At 47.2% G+C, this 20,000-nt stretch overlaps 3 protein-coding genes across 9 annotated transcripts in view; 1 reads left to right on the top strand and 2 right to left on the bottom strand.

Moving 5' to 3' along the window:
• Window positions 1–2,666, bottom strand: part of LOC115529137 (protein FAM160A1) — a 13,072-nt gene extending 10,406 nt beyond the window's left edge. For 2 of the 3 annotated variants that reach the window (XM_030337641.1, XM_030337642.1), the window contains exons 1-5: window positions 2,480–2,666; window positions 1,621–1,765; window positions 1,178–1,379; window positions 598–819; window positions 1–123 (exon numbers count right to left, since the gene is read on the bottom strand). The exon at window positions 1–123 is cut by the window's left edge and continues 49 nt beyond it. In XM_030337641.1, coding sequence (XP_030193501.1) covers window positions 1–123; window positions 598–819; window positions 1,178–1,379; window positions 1,621–1,725 — 652 coding nt within the window. In that variant the 5' untranslated portion in view covers window positions 1,726–1,765; window positions 2,480–2,666. The remainder of the gene's footprint in view (window positions 124–597; window positions 820–1,177; window positions 1,380–1,620; window positions 1,766–2,479) is intronic. The other variant, XM_030337643.1, reaches the window with a different exon arrangement.
• A 1,909-nt stretch (window positions 2,667–4,575) lies between these two features.
• On the top strand, window positions 4,576–16,104 carry LOC115529139 (SH3 domain-containing protein 19). Of its 5 annotated transcripts, XM_030337651.1 has the most exons (18): window positions 4,577–4,987; window positions 5,637–5,864; window positions 5,999–6,035; window positions 6,760–6,800; window positions 7,304–7,385; window positions 7,636–7,771; window positions 7,973–9,278; window positions 9,418–10,380; window positions 10,606–10,683; window positions 11,162–11,288; window positions 11,399–11,696; window positions 11,825–12,007; window positions 12,141–12,199; window positions 12,891–13,141; window positions 13,283–13,314; window positions 13,656–13,863; window positions 14,750–14,844; window positions 14,964–16,104. In XM_030337651.1, the coding sequence occupies exons 7-18, from the start codon at window positions 9,077–9,079 to the stop codon at window positions 15,069–15,071; spliced, it is 2,604 nt and encodes an 867-aa protein (XP_030193511.1). In that variant the 5' UTR covers window positions 4,577–4,987; window positions 5,637–5,864; window positions 5,999–6,035; window positions 6,760–6,800; window positions 7,304–7,385; window positions 7,636–7,771; window positions 7,973–9,076; the 3' UTR covers window positions 15,072–16,104. The 5 variants fall into 5 exon arrangements, with proteins under 5 accessions (XP_030193510.1, XP_030193507.1, XP_030193511.1 ...); XM_030337650.1 differs by lacking the exon at window positions 5,637–5,864 and having other exon boundaries at window positions 4,576–4,987; window positions 9,098–9,278; window positions 13,665–13,851; XM_030337647.1 differs by lacking the exon at window positions 5,637–5,864 and having other exon boundaries at window positions 4,576–4,987; window positions 9,098–9,278; window positions 13,665–13,863.
• Window positions 16,105–16,271: 167 nt separating this feature from the next.
• LOC115529959 (serine/threonine-protein kinase DCLK2-like) overlaps window positions 16,272–20,000 on the bottom strand; it is a 13,754-nt gene continuing 10,025 nt past the window's right edge. The window contains 2 exon segments of the mRNA XM_030339107.1: window positions 16,272–19,166; window positions 19,591–19,671. Coding sequence (XP_030194967.1) covers window positions 18,996–19,166; window positions 19,591–19,671 — 252 coding nt within the window. The 3' untranslated portion in view covers window positions 16,272–18,995.

Raw genomic sequence — 20,000 nt, 5'->3', positions numbered from 1 at the left:
CCTGGTCCTGGGTGGAGTGGAAGAAGAGCTCCAGGACCGACGGGTCTCGGACCAGAGACACACACAGCTGCTGGAGCAGAGACACCAGCTCCCGCTCCACCTGCTCCACCTGCCCGCCTCCATCTGAGAGGGAGGCCGTGTGGAGGGACGGTGACATGGTATCGTCTACCTCTAATGTCCCCAGAGGGGAGTCTTTGGACCTGTAGGTGGCGTGTCTACTTGTAGAGCAGTGTGTCTACCTGTAGGGGGCGTGTCTACCTGTAGGAGGCGTGTCTACCAGTAGAGTAGTGTGTCTACCTGTAGGGGGCGGGTCTACCTGTAAAGTGGTGTGTTTACCTGTAGGGGGCGTGTCTACCTGTAGGGGGCGTGTCTACCTGTAGGTGGCGTGTCTACCAGTAGAGTGGTGTTTTTTTTACCCCTAGAGGGACGTTTCTATCTGTAGAGGGGTGTGTCTTGTTACCTGTAGGGGGCATGTCTACCTGTAGAGGGACGTTTCTACCTGAAGAGGGGCGTGTCTACCTGTAGAGGACACGTCTACCTGTAGGGGGCGTGTCTACCTGTAGGGGGCGTGTCTACACGTAGGGCTGCTGTCCTCACCTGTGGTGTTCTCAGCACAGGAAGCCAACAGCACCATGAGGGGCTTGAGGATGGGCTTGTGGTGCAGGAGGGGCTGGCGGGCGTGGATCAGCAGCATCTGGTACATCCGGAGCTGCTCCAGCTTCAGGTCCACGGTGAAGTGTCGGCGCAGGCTCCACAGGAACAGCCTCTCCATCACCCCCTCCACCACCACCAGCTCCAGGATGGGACCCATGGCCCCGCCTGGCAACGCACCACACACGTTACACAGCCAATCACAGCGCTGCTTGGGTTCACCAGGTCACACCTCTCTCCTCAGATTCAGTACTTCATAGATCCCGGTGGAATTGTTTAACAGGGGTACGGAAGTGTTCATCCCATCACCAAGATTACACCTTTAGAAGGGACCCAAATGATCCCATGTCGAGCGGTCCAAGTGATGCCTTGCTCATGAGTGTGCTTCTATAAGTGTGTGTGTGTGTGTGTGTGTGTGTGTGTGTGTGTGTGTGTGTGTGTGTGTGTGTGTGTGTGTGTGTGTGTGTGTGTGTGTGTGTGTGTGTGTGTGTGTGTGCGTGCGTGTGTGTGTGTGTGTGTGTGAGACCTCGGCCGGGCTCTTCCTCCATCAGAAGGTACAGCATGTGTTCCACGTAGTTGTGCACGGCGCTGGCCTCGTCCGAGGGGATGGTGGGTAGGCGCAGTACTCCTCCTCCACCACTGGCACCTGGGGAGGCGCCAGAGAGACCAGAGAAGAAGCTCAGAGCACCGCAGCGACTCGGCTCGTGTTTGTCCAGAATCTTTACCACCTGAAGACAGATAGAGGAACCTGAAGTTAACGTTTCAGATGGACAGGAAGACAGACAGACAGAGAGATGGAGAGTAAGACAGTTAGACAGAGAGTCAGACAGACAGAGAGTCAGACCGACTGAGAGTCAGACAGACAGACAGACAGACAGACAGACAGACAGACAGACAGACAGACAGACAGACAGACAGACAGACAGACAGACAGACAGACAGACAGACAGACAGACAGACAGACAGTACCTGTGTCCAGTGGTTCTTGAACACCATCATGCAGGTGTCCGGGTCCACCCCTCCCAGGGTCTGGGACTTCTTCTTGTTGCCCCCGGTAACGCCAGAGCCCATCATTTTGATTGACTGCTAGGGGTCGGATCGGTCCATGTTCCAGCTTACGTTAGAATGGGAACCAGACACACAAACTAAGGCCAGGGCATAGTGCATAGGGCATAGACTATGTTACAAATGAACCCTAACCCTAACCCTATACCATGATTTACCTTTCTCTGTAGTCACTGTCTAACACCTGCTTGTCTATGTATTAATAAAATTAGGTCATGATTTACTGGCTGACCGAAGGATCACAGGGACAAACGGGGTTGGGGTTGGGGCAAGGACTAGGATGTTTAATCCCAATTCATCCTGTAGTGTGTGTGTGTGTGTGTGTGTGTGTGTGTGTGTGTGTGTGTGTGTGTGTGTGTGTGTGTGTGTGTGTGTGTGTATGTGTGTGTGTGTGTGTGAGTGTGTAATCCCTCCTGTGTGTGTACTGGCATCTGGTTTTAAAAGAGACTTCTGCTGGTGACCTACAAACACACGGCGTCCAATAGAAAGCCACCCCATAGATTCACACTGTGTGTGTTTGTGTGTGTGTGTTTGTGATTGGGCAGGTGTGAGTGTGTGTTTGCATGTGTGTGGAGTTAACAAAGGCATCAGCTGGTGTTTAAATAGTTTAAGAGATTTAAGCAAAGTTAGCAAGTCAATTTTGAAGAAGACAAATTATTATAAAACATGAACAAAATGGTTAGCAACACATTTTACAAATAAAGTTATGTCAAATCGAGGCCTTAATCTATTGTTTGACCCCTTGCCAAAACTGAAACCTTACCTTAAGCAGTCTCTCTCTCTCTCTCTGTCTCTCTCTGCTGAAGTCTGAGTGTTGTATGTTTGTCTGTCCTCAATGTGTTTGTCTGTAACTCAGAGTGTAAAGTGTGTGTTCGTCCATCCTCCGTGTGTGTGTCTGAATGTAACTCTGATGGTACGGTGTGTGTTCAACCAACCTCAGTGTTGAGCTCTGTGATTTGACAGGGACACACTGGACGCATTAGTGGCTCAGCTGTAACTCGCCCCGCCCACACACGCGCCTAAGCCCCGCCCTCTGCATGGGAACAGTGTGCCTACTGTCTGAACCATGGCTGACTAGACAAACTACACACACACACACACACACACACACACACACACACACACACACACACACACACACACACACACACACACACACACACACACACACACACACACACACACACACACACACAGTAGAACTGCATACATAAATTATTACAATCAATATTTAAAGCAGGTGTATTTATTGTATATAGTATATATTCAAATATTATTATTTGGATATTTATTTAGAGCTGGTGTATTTACATTAATATTCATAAAATGATTCATATTTATATGCATAAAAAATCATAATATACATGTGTATATATATATATATACATATATATATATATATATATGTGTGTGTATGTATATATATATATATATATATATATATATATATACATATATAGAGCCGGTGTATTTATTGTAAGTATATATTTATATAATGATTCATTAGTATTGATTGAAGGTGTTGATATTTTATATATGTTCAGAAATATTTAGGATATGATTAATATATATAAGTAAGTAGGTAATTATACTAATATCAATATAATGATGTACTTATATTTATAGCGTGTGTATTTATTGTAAGTATATATTTATAAAAATATCAATATGATTCCTTTATGTAGGCTATAGCAGGTGTATTTATTGTAATTATATATTTATATAAATATCAACAGAATGATTAATTTATATTTATAGCAGGTGTATTTTTGAAAGTATGTTTTCCAGAGCTCCGTTAATCTCCCTGGAATGTGCTCCAGTCGGGGCAGCTCTCGGGACGTCCGCCGTTAATCCGGTGTTAAAACACGTAACAGTAGCCCACAAAACAACCCGGAAGTTATGTCTCAGTAGGTCTGTAATAGCCTACGACCAACCTCTTCCTTTGTGCACTTTTTTGACAAATAGCTGACAAAAAGTAATGGTTTTTAAGGTTTCAGCATCAGGGACCAATATACTGTAATTAAAGGTTTTAATTATGATTTTCTCAATTGATGTTTAACAGCGTCCTCTGGCGGATATAAGGTAGAATTACAACCATGTCAAGCGCAGGGATAATTTGTTTCGTCCGTATGTGCGTATGCGTGTGTTCCTGTGTGCGTGTGCGTGTTCGTGCGTGTGTCTGTCGGTCTGTCGGTCTGTTGCTTCTCTGTTCCTAAACAATTGTGCTACTGTTTGATAGCCCCACCATTTCCTTCTATATCATGCTTTCTACTGAGACAGGATGAGTGAACAGCAGTTAAAGGCGACTTGGTGGGAGTTATATAAGAGGAATGTGTGATAACCCCGGAGGCAGAGTCATGTTCATACAAACTTCGGTTCAAATCCCTTGCTGTTTTTCAACAAACTGCCAAAACTAACTTTGGTTTCCCTTTCATTTGCAGCTTTAGAAGTGAGGGACATGGGTTCTATTCCCTGTGTTGTGTAGCTGAAGTTGGTAAAGGCACTAACACTGCAACTGGTATATAACAACTGTCTGTATCAGTCTGATTAATACATAATGGTATATAAATAATGGACACAAAATAACAATGGAAAATATATAATGGAAGAGACCAAGCCACACCATTCTTCTCATAACAACAAGCTATAATGCTTTATTTACCTAACAATATTTAAAATATATTGTTTCAATTATATATATTATTGAAACAAACGTACTCCCTCCACTACTCTCGCATACCGTACCACAGATGGAAAATGACTGATCTAGGCTGCTCTGGGGGTCAGTCTTAACGTATTACCGCGGAACTTGAACTTTGATCAGAATCTCCCCTGCTTTTCTGTTCCTCCCTAGTGACGTCACCGACTCGCGCAGCGGCGGTGCTACCCTCCGGGAAGCGGAGAACCAGTCCAGTGTCTCCTCCGCCGACCGCGTCCTTCGGCAGTGTTGTTGTGTTTTTAGTGTGAAAACACCCTCAACGAAACACGAACGTTCGGGAAATCGGCGAGTTGGTCTTAGTGGAGTTTGTCGGAGTTTGTAAGAAGTTGTGCTAGTTGTTGGGAGACAGATCCGAGGAGGAGGAGAAATGTTGCTGGTGTTGTTTTGAACCAGCTCCATTTTCCTCCGGAGAGAGCGGGGGGAGACAGAAGATAGACAGTAGAAGGAAAGGAGAGATGGCCGAAGCGCGGACAGACGAGGAAGAGGAGGGTGGACTGGAGACGTCGGAAGAACCAGTGGTTCGCCGACAACCGAGGCCAGGCGCCGGTGGAGGTAAGCTGACACATTCCGGTAGGCTACTAGTGTTGAATCGGTCTCCTTCGTGTTTTCCTGAAAGTCCGTCAAACTAGACAGAGTGGAGTAATATAGTATTGTGATGTAGTGTTTGGTTGGTAACGTTGAACTTCCTCGGCCCCGACCTCTTCGTGTTTGTTTGGGGGCTTCACTCCAGCGAGTGCACCTGCCTGTGCAGGTGACTCTAAAACCATAAATTATGGCGTGAACACGTCATCACACGCACAAAGGTGTGTCCAACTTTAAAAAAAAAAGTGCAGACAAACATGGTACTTGGAGGAAGGCACTAGTAGCATAGCAGAGGGTGGTTGTCCTGGGCAACTACCAGTACAACCAGTACCAGACTGTGGTTGTACTGGTAAGCTCCAAGTGTCCACCAGAATGAGACTCTTCTTGTACTTGACAGCTCCAAGTTTCCACCAGTAGAAGACTGTTGCTGTTCTGGCCAGCGGCCAGTATAACTCAAACAATGTGGAATGTTAATGATAGAACGGTGTGTTTTGAACGCCGCTCTAACAGTGAAACAGCTGTGAACGCATATGGAATTGATGAAATGCATGATGACTTCAGCACAACTCCAGCACAGCAAATCAGAGCCTGACTTCCTTATTCCTCCCACCAATCGCAGCACTGCCAGCGTGGGAGACTCTGGGAGAGGGATGCAGTCATGTTGTTTTAATCCGAGAGAGAGAGAGAGAGAGAGAGAGAGAGAGACACGACCACGACCACGACCAATCAGAAGATCAGGGAGCAGAGAGGGGCTCTAGGGAGAGGCGGACGACACGTTGCTGTGGTCTTGTGGAGTTTGGGAGTTTCTGCTTGTTGCTGTGCTTTTAGCTTTTAGCTCGTACGAGAGGTAGGAAAGAAACCTCTGGAAAAGTTGGACAAACACAACTTTTGGTTCATATTTTAACGTGTATGTCTGTCTGTGTGCCTTTCTGTCTTTCTTTTTTTCTTTCCTTCTTTCTTTATTTCTCTCCCTCCCTCTAGATCGCCCTAACAGACGTAAGCCAGAACATCGTCACAGGTAAGACTTTGCTTCCTGTCTTTCTTCTCCTGCCTCTGTTTCCTGCACTTCCTTTGCTATGACCCCGGACCCCTATGGAAAATCGGTGTTGGGAAATGTAACAATTTTTCCTGCCTTTTAGGAAACGTGGATGCTTAAGAGTTCAAAGTGGGGCAACCTTTACTGATGTGGATGTTTGCATCAAGTGTTTCTGTCTCTTATTGTGTGGTGTGTATATCCATTTGTTTGTAGTGTAGTAGTAGAGCAGTAGTTAGTCCCTGTAGGCCTTTGACTTCACTCTTCCTCTATTTAAAGTCATCCGGCTGTCTGCTTGACGACCGGCTGGAGAGGGTCTGTTGTGTGTGTGAGGTCATTGTTTGTGTAATGGTGGTGGAGGAAGAGGAGGTGGTGGTTTTATGTTCTCCTAAAAAGCCGATCCGCGTCGAAGAAAAGACAGAACGTTTAGAAAAGGAAGAAGAAGGATTAATGTGTGATAAACATGTGCGGCATTGTCATGTAGTAGTTATTACTTTTCCTTTGGTAGCGGGGGTGAACGTAATCTGGAACAACTAAATGAATCATCTCCATTTCCTCCCTCTTCAATTTCCTAAGGAGAGGGCGAGATGGAGGTTAAATGTGACTTCTCTTGTTTCTGATGCCACGCTCTCTCTCTCTCTCTCTCTCTCTCTCTCTCTCTCTCTCTCTCTCTCTCTCTCTCTCTCTCTCTCTCTCTCTCTCTCTACAGCCAGGGGCCTCTCTCGTCCATCAGAGCTGTACTGAAGCGTAGTGAGTAGTGTTCTTCTGCTCTGTGTCCCATTCCTTACATCACAGACCAGACACCTTTTTATAACCCAAGGCTTTACGTCATGTTTTGCAGAGGACCTTGGTAACTTTCCCATAGAGATTCAGCATGTAAAACGGGAGGGATAGAAGTGGAACCTCATGAATTGCTTTGTTTAACTGCAAGCACTGGATTGGTCCCCCAGAAAGTCACTCACACAGCCTCACAGACAAACTACACTACTTACTGTCATCATCCCAATCAAGGATGGTTTGATGGTCAGTGCACAACATATGAAGGGTAAAACTCTGTGATAATCCAATATTTGGGATATTACTCAAACTTTATTTACTGATATTGAAACTTCCTTGATTCCTTTTGGTAAAAGTTTTGATAGAAGATGTTTCATTTTAGGAACACAGTGTAGCGCATTAAATATATAACTCTATATGTCTGTCTGTCTGCCTGCCTGCCTGCCTGCCTGCCTGCCTGCCTGCCTGCATGCTAGCTACCACAAGGTCTACATCTGTCAGTGAGGGACCCAGAGAGCGAGAGAGAGAGCGAGTACAAGACAGAGAGAGAGACAGAAGGTAAGACCTTCTCTTGACCAATCGGGTTCCTTCTTTCACCCCTGAATAAGACTTTGTAGAATCAATGTATGAGTCTATATTTCTGCATTAATTCATATGGTTATCAAATAAAATGTAATAGATTTTTTAAATATAAATACATTTACTCTGTAATTATTGATGGAACAACATTTTCACTGGTTTCTAGCTAAATCTGAGCTAAAAGTCTGTGGGCTGTTGTCAAGGTTAATCTGATGTGATGTGTTGCTAGGCGACCGGAGATCACCATCCTATCAGCGGAGCCGCTGTCCTCAACTTCCTGGTTCCCAGGGGCATCTGGGGGATTCCCACCCCCCCCTCCTCCCGCCAGTCAGATCTGGACCCCCACCATCCCCCCCACCATCAAGGTCTGTCTGTCTGTCTGCCACCCTGTCTCCATCTGTCTGTTGTCTGTCTTATAGATTGACACGCATCATTCCAGATGTATTTTTTCAAGGGCTGGGCAAGTTAACGTGTTAATTACGCGTTAAAGCAATCTTATTTTAACGCGATTAATACAAATTGACGCATTGACGTATTTACACACGTTCTCTTTTTTGTTTTTAAAGGTTTGGCCCACTGAATGTCAACATTCCTATTGGAAATCATTTTGTTTTTAATCCAACTTACTTAACATTCAATTACAATTGTAGCTAGTGACTGCCTGATTACGATTCCCATATCTGTGGCGATACTTATTTGAATTTAGCTACACTTGTAGTAACTGTTTACAAATATACTAATTAACTGAGCCTGTTTACAATTCCCAAATCTGTGGTGTTCCGTAAGTTTCATATCAACCCACACTGAGTGAGTCAATAAAACTCCCTCAAGATCACTTTGTCTAGTTTTTGCTTATTAAGTACATTTGATATGAAGATAATGTGTCATTCCATTTGATAATCTCATTTAACTTCAATTGGAGTGGATTTAACATATAATTTTAAAAGTGTGATTAATCGCAAGTTAAATCCCCAATACAATGCGATTAATTGTGATTAAAACATTTAATCGTTGCCCAGCCCTAATCTTTTCTAATGATTTTTATATTTCTGATAATAATCATAGTAATACTAATGATAATAGTGATTGTTAGATTTATAATCATCATAGTAGTGATAATAATGGTGAATGTAATATTTATGATAGTCATCATTGTAGAAATAATATTAATGGTGAAAGGATAATTATTGATAATCCTCATAGTAGTAATAAAATGATGGTGATATTTATGATAATCATCATGCTGTCCAGACCATGCTCAACATGCTCGCAAGCAAATGTAATTATTGAATACGTACAGATATTTACTGCTACTCGCAGGATACAAGTCCTTGTGTCAGATTCAACAACCGAGAGTCGTACAGGCAGGTACTCTGGAAAAACCAAACAAAGGTGGCCCCGGCGTCTGTTGTACCCGGCAGTAAGCTCACAAAGCGCCCACCACGCCCAGAGAGTGTCTGCTTAGGGAGAGACGTAGTATCTCTCACAGGTTAGCTCTACTCTCGCAGTGGAGTTCATGTCACTGATGATTGGTCTCTTACAGAGCGTCGACAGCCACATCCTGGCACCTTGATTGTCAACCTCCGTTAACTCAACAAAAGGCAGTTCAGCCGGATGGTGTTAGTTCATTTGTAGTAATTATTGATTAGTAGTTTTAATTACTAGTAGTAATGTTAATGTCTATTCCCAAGCCTCCTCCCTCCTACGAGGAAGTCATCAGAGAGAAGTCCCAGGAACAAGTCCTCCTCCCTCCCCCTGCCTCCTCCCTACCTCCCCCCTCCTCCTCTTCCTGCCTGAGGACTGTCTCCACGGTAACCAGCGCCACCCAGACCGACCTGGGTCCGGCCCCCCCTGACCCGAAATGTGCTGCAGGTGAGGGAACCCGTCTGTCTGACTGACTGTCTGTCTGAATAACTTTACCAGTGTTGTTCCTGTAAAGTCGTGTGTGTGTGTGTGTGTGTGTGTGTGTGTGTGTGTGTGTGTGTGTGTGTGTGTGTGTGTGTGTCGATAGTACTCCGAAGGCCGTCGAGACCCCCTCGTCCGTCGTTCCCCACTCCGCCCCGACCGCTGTCTCACGTTGATGACCTCATCAGCACCGATGCCGGCCAGTCCCCCCTGAGACCAGCGAGGACCCATGGTCGGACACGCCCCCGTTCCCTCGTGACCTCTGCGTCCTGCTCTCAGACCGACCAGTGGGAGCCTCTCTCTGTGGTGGCTCCTCCCCCTCCCTCTAACCCCTCCCCCCTCGCCCCGGTGGAGCGCCCCCGGCCCCGGCCCCGTTCTAGACTGATCGAGAGGCCGGTCGGCGCCGACGTCCAGGTCCAGACGCTGGTGAAGCTGCGCGCCGACGGTCAGGCCACGCTCGCGGCCCTCGGCAGGGGGGGCGACGCCGCCGACCAGGAAGTGAGCCAGGGGAAGTACCTGCAGGAGCTGCTGGAGGCCTTCAGCGCAGACGACTGGGGTTTCCCTGAAGACCGCAGGGGCGACAGCGGGCCCAGCCAATCAGAGAGCGAGGAGGAGGACGAGGAGGAAGAGGGGGACATGGCCAAACTGAAGGCCAGGATCGATGCCTTCCAGCCAGAGCAGCCGCCGCTGTCTGACAGTTGTCATGGAGACGTTGGACCCGCGGGGAGTACAGCCGCCCCGACGCGGCCAGAGCCACGCCCCCGTCTCCAGGGGCAACCGGCCAAGCCAGCCCCTCCCGCCATCGCACCCAAACCCAAACCTCAGTGCAAGGAATTCTGGGAGGACGGACTCTCCCCCACACCCGTCTCGGAGAAGCCCTCTCCCTCCGGGAGCCCCGCCCCCAAGCCCTCCCCCAGGCCCCGCCCTGCCCCTCGGGCCAGCCTGGGGACCACAGCCCCCCCGAGACCCCCCAGCCTGCCTGGGACCCGCACTGAGAGAGAGGCACAAGCCCCTGGGAAGACCAGCAGCACACCCACCACAGGCGACAGCACCACCACCACAGACACTGGTAATTTAGATTGATTTAGAGTGTGTGTGTGTGTGTGTGTGTGTGTGTGTGTGTGTGTGTGTGTGTGTGTGTGTGTGTGTGTGTGTGTGTGTGTGTGTGTGTGTGTGTGTGTGTGTGTGTGTGTGTGTGTGTAATAATTCATGTATGTGTGAGCAATGTGCTCCCCTTCTGGCTGGTCAATGCTAATAGGATATTGATGCCAATTACTTCCACTTCCTGTTACAGTGAAGACAGGAAGTGATCGTCCCGCCGTCCCAGGCAAACCCTCCAGCCTGACGTCCATGTCATCAAGGAGAGCCAGCGGTGAGACACCAGACTGCCCTGCCTGTCTGTCTGACTGTCTGCTGCCTGTCTGTCTCCCTGTCTGTCTCTCACTGGAGTAGACATAATGCAGCATTCTCATTATATTTTCTCTCCTATAATTGTTCCAATGGATGTCTGTGTACATGCGTGCCTGTGCACTATCCACTTATGCGTTGGTCTGGGTGTGTGTGTGTGGGCTAGTACAAAGAAGTGTTTTGTTGCGTGTGTGTGTGAGGGCCAAGAGGGTGGAGTCTGCTGACTCAGCTGTGGTAGAAACAACAGCCATGTGGTTTGGTTTATGGTGGCAGTGAGGCAGTGTGTGTGTTGTTTGGTAACAAACAAAGTTAAATCTGTGTGTGTGTGTGTGTGTGTGTGTGTGTGTGTGTGTGTGTGTGTGTGTGTGTGTGTGTGTGTGTGTGTGTGTGTGTGTGTGTGTGTGTGTGTGTGTGTGTGTGTGTGTGTGTCTCTGTGTCTCTAGCTCCATCTCTGGGCTTGAAGCCCACTGTGTCTCCTACCCCTCCTGCGCTGGGCGTCAAACCGCCCACGCTGCCCGCTGCCCCCCAGGCCCCAACACAGAGGAGGATCAGCTCCGGCCCCCCCCCAAGGTATTCACTCCCACACACACACACACTCACACTTTTTTTGTACAAAGATATTACTTATACACTTATAAGTGTGTGATGGTAAATACATATTGTGTCTCCCCCCTCCCAAGGCCTTCAGGGGTGAAAGCCCTCCCCCTTCGCCCTCCACCAATCAAAACGGTTCCTGGCCGACCGCCCCCTCCAACCGTCAACCCCACATCCTCGTCAGTAGCCAATCAGACGCCTCCGTCCCGAACTAAGCCGGCCCCGTCTGCGTCGTCTGCCATACAGCAGCCGTCTTCCCTCCAGGAGAGCCCCGCCCCTTCCTCTGTCCCAGCCAATCACAAGCATGGGCAGAAGGCCTTGAAGAAAGGACCGCCCCTTCCACCTAGACCGAAACCTGGACACCCGCTCTATGTCAGCTACATGGTACACGCACGCACCCACATGCACTCTCACACACAAACTCACTCACTCACTCACACACTCTCACACACACGCAGATGATGGAAAGTTCTGAACAAACATCAACATTTCCTGTTGATCGCTTTCTGCAGCAGAAACAAGAAGTCCTGATTGTCCTTGACAACCACGGCTCCACCCCTCCCATACCTCAGCTGATCACGGAACAGTCTGTTGACCAATCAACATGCCTCCTGGACATCCAGCAGGAGGTGCTCCCTGGTCCGGACAGCCAATCAAAAGTAGTCTCTGAGGAGTTTGGCATCTCAGACATTCAGGTGATTTGGCCTCCTCCGGCATCAGAAGAAATAATTAAAAAAACATGAATATAATAAAGACAATAATAATATCTTACAAACACGTGGATAGATTAAAGATAATAATACTAGTTCTGTGTCTCTGTTCCTCCAGTCCAGCCTTATGGTTCAGCCCTCGAAACAGAAAGATCCAGAAGTATCACCACCTATCAGGTAACACACAAGTGACGTCACACGCACGCACACAGTATATGTTTGTTTCTGTATGTGTTAGTGTGTCTTTTCTATGTATGTATCTGTGTCTCTATGTGGCTCTAGGTATGTGTGTGTGTGTGTGTGTCGGGGGTGGAGTCTCTCTATGTTAGTGTCTCTAATGGTCCCAGGTGCATTTCCAGATGTGATTGCTGTCTCAGTGTGTCACTAGTGCTCCAGGGTGTGTCGCCAGATGTTGCTACTGTCTTTCTATTTGTGTCTCTAGTGTACCCAGGCGCATAGACTGGTTGTCTCTCTCTATGGGACTCTAGTTGTCCCCGGGGCTTTGCCATGTGTGATTACTGTCAGTGTGTCTCTGTAGTGGTCCCAAATGTAATGACTGTCTCTCTATGTTTGTCTCTCTAGTGGACCAAGGTGTGATTACTGTCTCTCCCTTTTTGTCTCTATTGGTCCCAGGTGTGATGACTGTCTCTCTCTGTGTCTCTCTAATGGTCCCAGGTGTGCTGACTGTCTCTCTCTATCTGTCTCCTTTGGTCCCAGGTGTGATGACTGTCTCTCTCTCTCTGTCTCTCTAGTGGTCCCAGGTGTGCTGACTGTCTCTCTCTCTCTGTCTCTCTAGTGGTCCCAGGTGTGCTGACTGTCTCTCTAGTGGTCCCAGGTGTGCTGACTGTCTCTCTCTCTGTCTCTGTAGTGGTCCCAGGTGTGTAGCCAGATGTGACTATGATGGACAGGAGGAGGATGAGCTGACCTTCTCCCAGGGTGATGTCATCGCTCTCTCAGAGCTGATTGGTCAGGAGTGGGGGCGGGGCCAGATCCATGGGCGAACCGGCATCTTCCCCCTCAGCTTCACCCAGGTCCTGGAGCCCCTCCCATCGCCGTTGCCCAAGGCAACCACCGAAGCCATTTCTTTGACAAAGGATGTCACTTTACTGGAGAATACTGGTAATGCTTCAGTACATCACACGCACAGATAAACATGCATCTGTTCACAGTTCAGTCATTTCATTCATTTTTACAGTATGTTTATTATATTGTTATATTCAGTTATTTATAAAGTGACCTTCTCATCTTTGTCTTTTATAGAACCAACGTCCTCTGAATCCCCAGTCGTCACGGTGTGTAGCTACTTAACATATATACTATGTTATATTGGTCTGTGTAGCGAAACATTCACATTGAATATATGCTATTTTATGTTGGTGTGTGTAACTAAACATTCACGTCGAATATATATCATGGAACTATTGATGTGTGTCCTGGTGTGTAGCTAAACATTCACATTGAGTATATTCTATGTTAGATTGATGTGGTTCCTGGTATATAGCTGCTAAACATTCACATTGAGTATATTCTATGTTAGATTGATGTGGTTCCTGGTATATAGCTGCTAAACATTCACATTGAATTGGCATCATGTTCCATTGACGTGGGTTCATGGTGGACTGGTGTGTTCCAGGAGAAGCAGCAGGAGAAGCAGGAGGAATGGGCGCTGGCGGTGTTTAACTTCCCTGGTCAGACGGTGGACGACCTGTCCTTCCAGCAGGGGGCGCTGATCAGAGTCCTGCAGCACGTCGACTCAGACTGGAGGAGAGGAAGGGTGGAGGACAGGGAGGGGCTCTACCCTGTGGCCTTCACCGAGCCCTATACCGGAGGTGATTATAAAGGTAGACCTAACCCTATACTGGTAGGGTATATATAGATAGACTCGGCCCTGTACTGGTAGGGTATATAATTCATTGAATTTATTTAGCGCTTTTCTAGACACTCAAAGACGCCTACAGCGAAGGGGGGGGGGGGGGGGGACCTCCCTAACCACCACCAGTATGTAGCACCCATTTGGGTGATGCACGGCAGCCAATTGGTGCCAGAACGCTCACCACACACCAGCTTGAGGTGGAGAGTGAGGGATGAGGTGGAGAAAGAGGGAAAATAACTTTTAACACTACTATGGACCACATGTAAACCCTATCGACCACATTTAAACCCTATCGACCACATTTAAACACTATCGACCAAATTTAAACATGTAAACCCTATCGACCACATTTAAACATGTAAACCCTATCAACCACATTTAAACCCTATCGACCACATTTAAACCCTATCGACCACATGTAAACCCTATCAACCACATTTAAACCCTATCGACCACATTTAAACCCTATCGACCACATTTAAACCCTATCGACCACATTTAAACCCTATCGACCACATTTAAACCCTATCGACCACATTTAAACCCTATCGACCACATTTAAACCCTATCGACCACATTTAAACATGTAAACCCTATCGACCACATTTAAACACTATAGACCACATTTAATAATAATAAATAATAATAATTCATTGAATTTATTTAGCACTTTTCTAGACACTCAAAGACGCCTACAGTGAAGGGGGGGGGGGAGACATATATATATAGGTAGACATAGCCCAGTACTGGTAGTGTGTATGTATATATATATGCAGATATATAGATATACATAGATAGGTAGATTTGATAGGCCTGGTGCTGCTGATGGAACTGATGTCTCTCCCTGTTTGTAGGTCAGCCGAACCAAGACCAGCCCCCACCCGGCAGCCGAGTGGCCAAGGCTCTGTTTGACTTCACAGCAGAGAGCCAAGATGAACTCACTCTGAAGGTCAGCCGTGTGTGTGTGTGTGTGTGTGCGCCCGTGTGTGTGTGTCTGTGTGTGTTATCTTGCAGATAGACGCACAATGTCGATCCTCATCGATAACGTGACCTCGCCTCTCTTTCTAGATCGGGGACGTCCTAAGCGAAGTGGAGTCTTTAGACGAACTGTGGATCATCGGAGTCGTCGGTGGACGGCGTGGGATGGTCCCTAAAAACTACATTTCCCTTTTGTGAGATGAGGTGGTATGAGTGTGTGGGGGAAGTGGCCTCCTTGTTGGCCCTCAACTGGACTATCTGGGGCGAGTGGAGGCGAAGTGTCCAGCGGTCCGTAGCACAATACGAAGCCGGGCGACCTGTGTTATTCACTAGTTTGTATCCTTTTCCTCGTTCTTGCATCCTGCTGCCTTAGTGTTCGTAACCATTTCGCTGTCCAGCCTCTGATTTAGAGACACTGTTCTGCTGAAGCATCCTCTGTGTTGCCTTTGGCGATGGGCGACCACACCAGGAAGTATGTGTAACGTCTCCTCGACTCCAGTCGAACGCACAACGTGGCCTCGCCGATGCCAAGAGAAAAACGCTACGACTGTCGCCAGAATGACGCTGCTGCCTCCCTTTTGTTGAGTTGTTTTACTACTTCATGTGTCACACTCCACCCCCCCCCCCCCCCCCCCGTTCTCCTTTGCCCTCCACGTTACCATGGGCACAGTATGCCGGGGGGAGGGGGCAGGGCTCCCCCCCCACCCCCATGTCGCTGGTCTGGACTGAGCTAAAGGTCGGGGGTCAAACTAGACTGAAGATCAGCTGTTAAGCGGTGCTTCAGCAGGTCATGACAGAGATGAGGGGGGAGGTGAGATATTAGCTGGATAGTCTTCTATGGAGAAGTGCCAAGTACTGTATGGTGTAGCAAGGACTAGGAGAATCTGGTCAAAGACTGTATGGACTGGGAGGCTCTGGTCAGAGACTGTATGGTGTAGCACGACTAGGAGGCGCTGGTCAAAGACTATGGTGTAGCAAGGACTAGGAGGTTGTGGTCATGTGGCGTTTCTGATATCTAACACTATGTACAATCCCCTAGCATGATGGGAGATGTAAATGTTTTCATTGAGGTATTTTATTCACTGTTTGATGGGCTTCCTACATGTTTAAGTGTATACTTCTCCAGGAGTGGCTGTAGCTATTAACTGTACGGAAGAAATACTTTAAGGTGCTCAAATGTAACCAGTCATTCCAATTTTTTAATCCAAATTAAATTACTTTCAACATGAAATTTGGTAGATTGTTGTTTTTCAGTGGCTTAAATCAAATGTATTTAATGTTGAGCTCATAAACCAAAAAATATAGTTAAAAAAATTGCTTTTCAGCATATATTAAAATATAATGTAATTATATATCCCATGTAGACATGGAAGTTGAAAGGATCATAGATGACTAAGATTAAGATGTTACGGCATTTTTATTTTCAGTTTCACAGCTGTCTTCATTTTTTGTTGATTCCACTGAATGATTTGTTTTTTTTCTGCTGTGAATTGCCACACCCTGTTCCAGCCAACATCCTGTTAAATTTATAACACATATCTATCACATTTATGTTCTTCATCATCATTAAACATGTCTTTAAAACGGTATGAACCAAACCTGGACTGACCCTCTAAACACTGATGGGACAGAGAGACCAACATGAATACCTCCCATACAGGTCTACCGTCACCAACAAACGTGTGGTGAACCAATTCTATACAATACACTTTCATCTCCTGGCTAATTAAAAAAACATGTTCGAAGGTACAATGTCCTCCAAACCAAATACTGAAATATAACTCATTCAGTCTTGAGACCTGCTCGAGTGCTGCAGTTCAATGCTGACCTTTGACCTAAAACAACATTTACTGTTGCGTGTTGACACAAGCTGAATACCAGTGGTTTTAAAACCAGATTTACCGTGTTATTTCCTTATCAACACAGCTAGAAAAGCAGATTGGTTTTAAAGTCAGATTCACCATTCTTTTTTAAACCCATGGAATGACATAGATAGCAAACAGAGTCCGTATGGTCTACAAAGATCTCCAGGCTCCATCCAGGTTTGGTGAAATACTCGTTCTCCTAAACGTACTTAACTCCTAACATGAGGTGTGATGGGAGAGCTCTCTCTCTAACATAACATCTCACAACACACTGATTTGGATGAAGAAGACACACATAAAGCCAGTGACCACCCCCTCAGACGCTTCGGTTCTGACCCATTTCAACATTCAAACCTCCCGGGGAGAGGCTCCGGAGTCAGGAGCAGGTCGGATTAAAGAGCAGGCACTTCCACTAACTAGCTGTCCTCAGACCATGAGCCGCTACGACGTCCTATAACGTAGTGTCTGTGGTGTTCCTCTTGTGGACAGAGGGGTTGTCCTTGGGCAGTGCGGTAGACTAGAGGACGGTGGTGCAGACGAACGGCAGCAGTAGAGGTGTGGTGGTGCTTAGGGAGCACCTTCCGACCCCAGTAAGCGCAGAGTCGTCAGCGTGTTGGACCGGGGAGTGGTCGTGGCACGACGAGGATTAACGGAAGGCTCTTCTCGGTTTGGTAGAAAGCAACAACTCAAGACTTGACGACCAGTAAGTTCATAGCAGGCATAAAAAGTCAAGGGTCAAGGGTCAAGCCACTGATGGAGAGAGGAGTTCACAGGCTGTCGCTAGGCTACAGGCGAGTACGCTAGCGGCGTTCGCTGGTAGCGCACCCCAACACTGGGGTGTAGGAAGAGCAGGAAACAGGTGCTTTGATGTGAGGTACAGTGTTCAGTGAGGACAGGATAGGCACTGCATAGAGCAACCCTCCTTCTCCTCAGCGGCCTGGGTCAAAGGTCAAACAAGGCCATGATAAGGTCATAGTTCAGGTCATGGTTAGGTCAGATCACACAAGGTCAGATCAACACAATTGTTCCTGTTACACAATAATACGAAAACGACGATCCATCCCTCATCATGCCTCTCACTCTTTCACGCTAAACGTTTCATTTGTTGCAAAAGGAAATCCTACAAGAACATGAAATCTCGTTTTTTCTTTACAGTACGTACGTTTCAGTGTAGAATGTTTTCTTTCAGTGTTTTAATGCTGCTAAGAGCATGTCCTTTGAAAAGGTAAATGACCCCGGCTCACATGACATGGGGAGGGACACCGATATATGAAATTGATCTATTGTTCCTTTTACTACTATTGTTCTTTTTTTTTCAAGGTATTCAAGGATTTACTAGGAAGCTAACATGTCATGTGTCGGGGTTGAAATATTTTTTTGATGTCTGTGGGTTTTTCCCACGTTAAAACAGACAGCCACAGACAGACACAACACTATGTACATTATTCACACGCGATGGCTACATCCATCAGCGTGTTTCACGTAGAATCTACTGAGGAACTTGGACGGCTCTAGGAGTAGCTCGAGACCAGACTGCCCCCTTGTGGCGTGGAGGGTTGCATTTCCCAGTGGCTGATGAGAAGGTCGATCACGTGAAAAGTCTTTGTGGACAAGCAGCCGTAAGCAGCACTTGGCCCCGACATGGCGACCCCGGCAGAGAGACATTGTGGATGTGGTTGTCGTCACAGTGATACATCCTCTGCTCCTGGGTTCACACACACATTGGTTCAGACCAAGCACCAGCCACGGGTTTAGGGCAGTCAAATTGGTCCGTCTTGGAAATGTGTTAGTCCTGGACCAGTATCATGTGGGAATAGTAGGGACTAACGTAATGTATAGACAGGACTAGTACAGGTTTGAAAGGAGTTGTGATTTGGACTAGTATACTGCAGGTGTGTTAGGGGTCCTGTGTTAGTGTGTAGGTGTGTTAGGGTGTGTGTCTTAGTGTGTATGTGTGTTAGGGGTCCTGTGTTAGTGTGTAGATGTGTTAGGGTGTGTGTCTTAGTGTGTATGTGTGTTAGGGGTCCTGTGTTAGTGTGTAGATGTGTTGGGGTGTGTGTCTTAGTGTGTACGTGCGTTAGGGATCCTGTGTTAGTGTGTAGTAGTGTTAGGGTATGTGTCTTAGTGCGTAAGTGTGTCACGGGGCTTGTCTTATTGTGTTGCTTATTGTGCTGTTTCCGGTGTGGAGGGGGACGTGTTAGGAGGCATGTCTTGTTGTTGCCATGTCCTAGAGTGTAGGTGGGCCAGGGGGCGTGTCTTATGGTGTAGGCGTGTCGGGGCAAGGTTCTTGTGTGTTGGGGGGCGTGTCTAGGACGTTTTGGTTGTCCAGGTCAGAAGGTTGTGGAGGTTCTTGCGATGCTTCTGGAGCTGCTTCGTCCTGGTCCTTCTCTGAGCTGACCTCGGCGTTACTGTCTGAAGGCCCTTCATCCTGAAAACACACACACACACACACACACACACACACACACACATCGCAGGGTTAATGGCTGAAGAAACACAGAATCACACACATCCGAGGGTTACTTTCTGAAGAAACACACACACACACACACACACACACACACACACACACACACACACACACACACACACAACCACACATGTCCCAGGGTTACTGTCTGAAGAAACAAACACACACACACACACACACACACACACACATCCAAGGCTTACTGTCTGAAGGCCCTTCATCCTGAAGAATCACACACAGAGACAGACACACACGCACACACACACATACACACACATATACATACAGAGACACATGTACACATAACGTTTTCATCTATGTATTGTGTATACACAATGGTGTGTGTGTGTGTGTGTGTGCGTGCGTGCGTGTGTGAACTCACTGTCACCCATGGGTGGGACAGCACCTCCTCAGCAGTGTATCGAGCGTCCACGTTCACCTGCAGCATTTGACTTATCAGCATCTAGAACCAGGTCATGTGACCAGAGAGAGAGAGAGAGAGAGAGAGAGAGAGAGAGAGAGAGAGAGAGAGAGAGAGAGATTATTTTAAATTATATCCTACGTTATGTATCTTTTAAATTGGCAACCCTTTCCTGTAATATTCCTGTCATGGGAAAGAGAAAGAGATAGAGCATGGGGTAAAGAGGGAGAGACGTCTGGGCAGGTTGAGACAGAGAGCAGTTGTGTCAGGAAGAATATTCTACCGTAACCAACTGACAGTGAGAGAGAGAGAGAGAGAGAGAGAGAGAGAGACAGAGAGACAGAGAGACAGAGAGACAGAGAGAGAGAGAG

Source organism: Gadus morhua, chromosome 17, assembly GCF_902167405.1.
Source record: "Gadus morhua chromosome 17, gadMor3.0, whole genome shotgun sequence".
NCBI classification, from domain to species: Eukaryota; Metazoa; Chordata; class Actinopteri; order Gadiformes; family Gadidae; genus Gadus; species Gadus morhua.
The sequence above is the reverse complement of the archived record's forward strand: the minus strand, read 5'-3'. Positions and strand labels throughout refer to the sequence as shown.

What these genes read in the sequence shown, in the direction of transcription:
- LOC115529139 (XM_030337646.1), top strand. Translation starts at nt 4,891, where the DNA reads ATGGCCGAAGCGCGGACAGACGAGGAAGAGGAGGGTGGACTGGAGACG. An exon ending in CGCTCTATGTCAGCTACATG is followed by an intron (nt 11,697 to 11,824) that starts GTACACGCACGC and finishes CGCTTTCTGCAG; the next exon opens with CAGAAACAAGAAGTCCTGAT. An exon ending in CTGAATCCCCAGTCGTCACG is followed by an intron (nt 13,315 to 13,655) that starts GTGTGTAGCTAC and finishes GGTGTGTTCCAG; the next exon opens with GAGAAGCAGCAGGAGAAGCA.